This window comes from Setaria viridis, chromosome 5, assembly GCF_005286985.2.
Source record: "Setaria viridis chromosome 5, Setaria_viridis_v4.0, whole genome shotgun sequence".
Lineage (NCBI taxonomy): Eukaryota > Viridiplantae > Streptophyta > Magnoliopsida > Poales > Poaceae > Setaria > Setaria viridis.
Window position 1 is genome coordinate 3,250,554 of NC_048267.2, and position 4,259 is coordinate 3,254,812.

Here is a 4,259-nt window from a genome sequence, read left to right on the forward strand (position 1 = left end):
GACAGGGCAACGACCATGGGTACGGTGGCACATTTATTAACATATACATAACAGTTACCAAATGCAACAAATCTCGACAGCGTCGGGTTGCCTTTTATGTCCTCCTTTTCATAATGAGCAGCATCCGCAGCTCACAAGCTACTATAGCAGTATATATAAATATATATATGACCGTCGGCGAGCCGGCCGGCAAGGCGACGGCAGCCGTTGCCCACGCATCCGACGGACGCGAATGCTCGATGGGCTACTTGGAGCCGTTGCTGTGAGTCTGCTGGGGGCGCACAAGCTCGCTGATGTCGCCGGCGATGAGCTCCGCGTCCTCGTAGCTGCCGTAGATGCCCCTCCGCACCAACCCAGCGCAGTACAACCCGTTCTCCCCCTTCCAGTGCTCCGGGTAGGGCCGCGCCGCCATCCCGTCGTCGCCGATCAGCCCGTCGTCGCTCTGAAACCGTTTCGAAATTAAGGAACTCAACGATGAAGACCACGTACACCAGCTCATCATCAAAAGATAATATATATACAACTGATATGGGGCCATGAGAGAATGATTCATTTAAGATTGTTGCAACTAGGGCGAGCGTGGATGCAAAGATGAAGCCGGCCGGCCGCGGTCTGACCTTTGCTTCGCGGCAAAGTCTTGCTCACCGCACATGTTCATTCTCGGAACACACAGCTAGCTAGCTTTCCGCGAGGAGCAGCAGCTGACGATGATCATGGAAGCAAATGTGCAAGGCTAGCTTTTGTCAGGGCAGATCATGATGCATACGCGCGGTGCACCGGCCGGCCCAAAAGTTGCCATCGATTCATGCATAAGAAATTGCATCTCACATGCATGTGCGTGAATTGTTACTGCACTCACGTATACGTACCCTGAGCCAGCGCCTGACGGTGCTCCGGTACCCGGTGGCGAGGACGATGGCGTCGAAGGGGTGGCGCCTCCCGTCGGCGAACTCGACGACGTTGCCGCGGACGCTCTTGACGCCGGCGGGGAGGACCCGGATCTCGCCGGTCCGGATCTTGGAGTAGGTGCCGACGTCGATGACGGGGTAGGCCGGGGTGGTGAGCTTCATGGTGAAGGGCCCCACGGCGGGGCGGCGGAGGCCGTGCCGGGCGGTGTCGCCGCCGAACACGACGGCGCACATGAGCAGCACCAGCTTGTCGATGATCCACGCCGGGACGTGGTACCCGTACAGAGACATCGCCACGTTCCAGATCTCCTTGGTCACCAGGTGAAGCTGCATGCGCGTTCGTCGATGCAAATAAATTGATTTTAAATGAGCAACAATTTTTTGAAACGAAAATATTTGTTTTGAAACGATAAATGAACAACAGTAAAATAAGGGGCATTTGTGTTTCTACCCCTCTTTGAAGTGTAATTGTGATGTTACCCTCATTTTCTCAACTTTGTGATTTTGCCGTCAACTATTCACAAGTCAATATGACTTTGCCCCTAGTTAATGATCAAAACAGAGGTAAATATATAAATACCAAGGGCAAAATCGCATTGACTTGTGAATAGGTGAAGGCAAAATTACAAATTTTAAAAAATAGGGTTAAATTGCACTTCAAAGCAGAAGCACGACAAAAAAAAACCATAAAATGAACAAACCAACTCCCGATTCGTTATGTCAGGACATAGACCTTTTACTTTTAATTTCTTCTGAGAGAGCATGCAGAGCTAGAATTAGGGGGTGTTTGTTTCAAGGATTGAGGTTTAGTCTCTGTCACATGGCGAATGTTTAGATACTAATTAGAAGTATTAAATATAGGTTAATTGTAAAACTAATTGTATAGACTAATTTCATAAATCTATTAAGCCTAATTAGTGCATGATTTGACCATGTGGTGCTACGATAATATGTGCTAATTATAGATTAATTAGGCTTAATAGATTGTCTCGCGAATTAGCTACAGATTATGTAATTAGTTTTATAATTAGTTCTTGTTTTGTTTTTCTAATTAGTATCGATGTGATCTGAACTATCACAGATTCGAGCATCGGTTGCGATGTCGACGCAAAGGGAACATTGATTCGACACCCACACTGTTCAAGTTTCAGGTGAGAGATGCAACAAGATTATGTATTCCTAATTAAATTATGTCGTACGACTCAAATGATGGTTACTACTGCTTCCAAAGCATCATGGTATATATACATATAGAGAAAACATTGTATGCATCGATAGGGACAATTCAACAAGGATCCAACGGCCGTGGTAGGGACGTACTAGGAAGCAGGAACATGCATGTCGCTAGCTAGCTTCATAGGGAGGATACGGATGGACATGGATCGAGCAGTCTACGGGCATAGGATTCGCGTGCATCGGCGGCGAAGGCACCATGCATGCCGCCACGGATGCACCAGTACACTTGGGCTGTCAAAGTGTCAAGCCAGGCGGCCACGCTGGCACATGTGCGTGGTCGCTTGTGATGACTATTCAATTGATTTCCCGGCCCGCTTCCTACACGTACGCTTTGCCAGGGAAGGGAAGGGGGCGATCGAGAAAGCGGCGTACTGACCTCGCTGCGGACGGAGATGGAGGTGACGGCGCCGGCTGCGGCGAGGTCGTAGGCGATCTCCATGCCGGAGTTGCCGCACCCGACGACGAGCACGGCCTTGCCGCGCAGCCCCTCGCCCGACCGGTACTCGGCGGCGTGCACCACCGTGCCCGGGAACGCCTCCAGCCCGGGCACCTCGGGCACGAACCGCTCGTCGTTCTCCCCGGACGCCACCACCAGGAACCTCGCCGCGTACAGCTCGCGCCGCTCCGTGGCGAGGTCGACGGCCTCCACCTCCCACCTCCCCTTCCCGGCGTCGAACCCCGCCGACCGGACCTCGCGGCGGAGGCGGGTGCGGACGGCGAACCGCGCGGCGTAGCCGTCGAGGTAGCGGGCGAATTCGTCGCGGGGGAGGTAGGTGGGGGCCTCCTCGGCGTGCGGCGCGTGCGGCAGCGCAGAGTACTGCTTGGCGAGGTGGAGGTGGAGGCGGTCGTAGGCGCGCTTCCGCCACAGGGAGCCCACGCAGTCGTCGCGCTCCAGGACCAGGCTCCGCACGCCGCGGAGGGACAGGCACGCCGCCACCGCGATGCCCGACTGCCCCGCGCCAACGATGATCACCTCCTCCTCCGCCGCCACCGCCATTGCCGCCGTCCCGAGCTCCAGGACCGTGCACGTGGAGGGAGAGAGAGAGAGAGCGAGAGAGAGGAGTAGAAGGCAAGTGATTGCCGTTGCCTTTTTCTATGGGAGGTTTTATAGGGAGGTGGGAAGGGAAGTTGGTGGAGGCCGGTCGTCAGGTGGAGTGCCGTGGAAGGGTCCTAACGGCGGCGGTTGGGCCCGCATGGCAGCGTCCAGGAGATGCCTTGGGGTCATCCGTGGCTGGTCGGCTGGTCCTGGGGTCCACGCGTCGGGGACTGTATTTGTTCAGGCTTCTGCGTTGGATTTTCTGGTGCACCTGTCATGGATGCTCAGGGGTCGAATGACTGCATCTGCATGTGCTTGGAGTACACGATGCCAAAGATAGTGGTAATTCTGCTGTATGAATATGATAGTATAAGATATCTCATACTAATATACTACTACTAGTACAACTATAAGATATCCCAATATGAATGCTTTCTAAATATGAATCTAATAATATAAAATCTATATGGTATAATATATAAACAGGACGGGATAATTCTCAAATTGGACTTTGAAAAAGCCTATGATAAGGTTAACTGAACTTTCTTACAGCAGGCTCTAAAAATGAAGGGTTTCTCTCCTACATGGTGTAAATGGATTGAAAACATAATTAGTGGGGGAAGTGTTGGGGTCAAAGTTAATGATGACATTGGACATTTCTTTCAAACAAAACAAGGGCTAAGACAAGGAGACCCCCTGTCCCCAGTGTTGTTTAATGTGGTGGCTGACATGCTAGCAGTTCTAATATCCAGAGCCAACGAGAAAGCGCAAATTAAGGATCTAGTACCCCATCTGGTAGATGGAGGATTATCTATCCTCCAATATGCAGATGACACAATCCTTTTTATGGAAAATGATATAGAACAGGCTAAAAATCTGAAGTTAGTACTAAGTACATTTGAAAAACTCTCAGGCCTCAAAATCAACTTCCATAAGAGTGAATTGTACTGTTTTGGGGAGGCAAAAAATATAGTCAAAGAATATGTGGAGATCTTTGGGTGCAAGGAAGGAATTATGCCTTTTAAATATCTTGGAATTCCTATGTACCATCGTAGACTTACCAATAAAGATTGGAAAAT

At 51.0% G+C, this 4,259-nt stretch overlaps 1 protein-coding gene across 1 annotated transcript; it reads right to left on the minus strand.

Moving 5' to 3' along the window:
• Window positions 1-3,217, minus strand: LOC117855726 (probable indole-3-pyruvate monooxygenase YUCCA10). The gene is made up of 3 exons (XM_072294262.1): window positions 2,521-3,217; window positions 870-1,235; window positions 1-442 (listed from the first exon to the last, which is right to left on the minus strand). Exons 1-3 carry the CDS (start codon window positions 3,139-3,141, stop codon window positions 245-247), a joined length of 1,185 nt encoding a protein of 394 aa, XP_072150363.1. The 5' UTR covers window positions 3,142-3,217; the 3' UTR covers window positions 1-244.
• Between the last annotated feature and the right edge of the window lie 1,042 nt (window positions 3,218-4,259).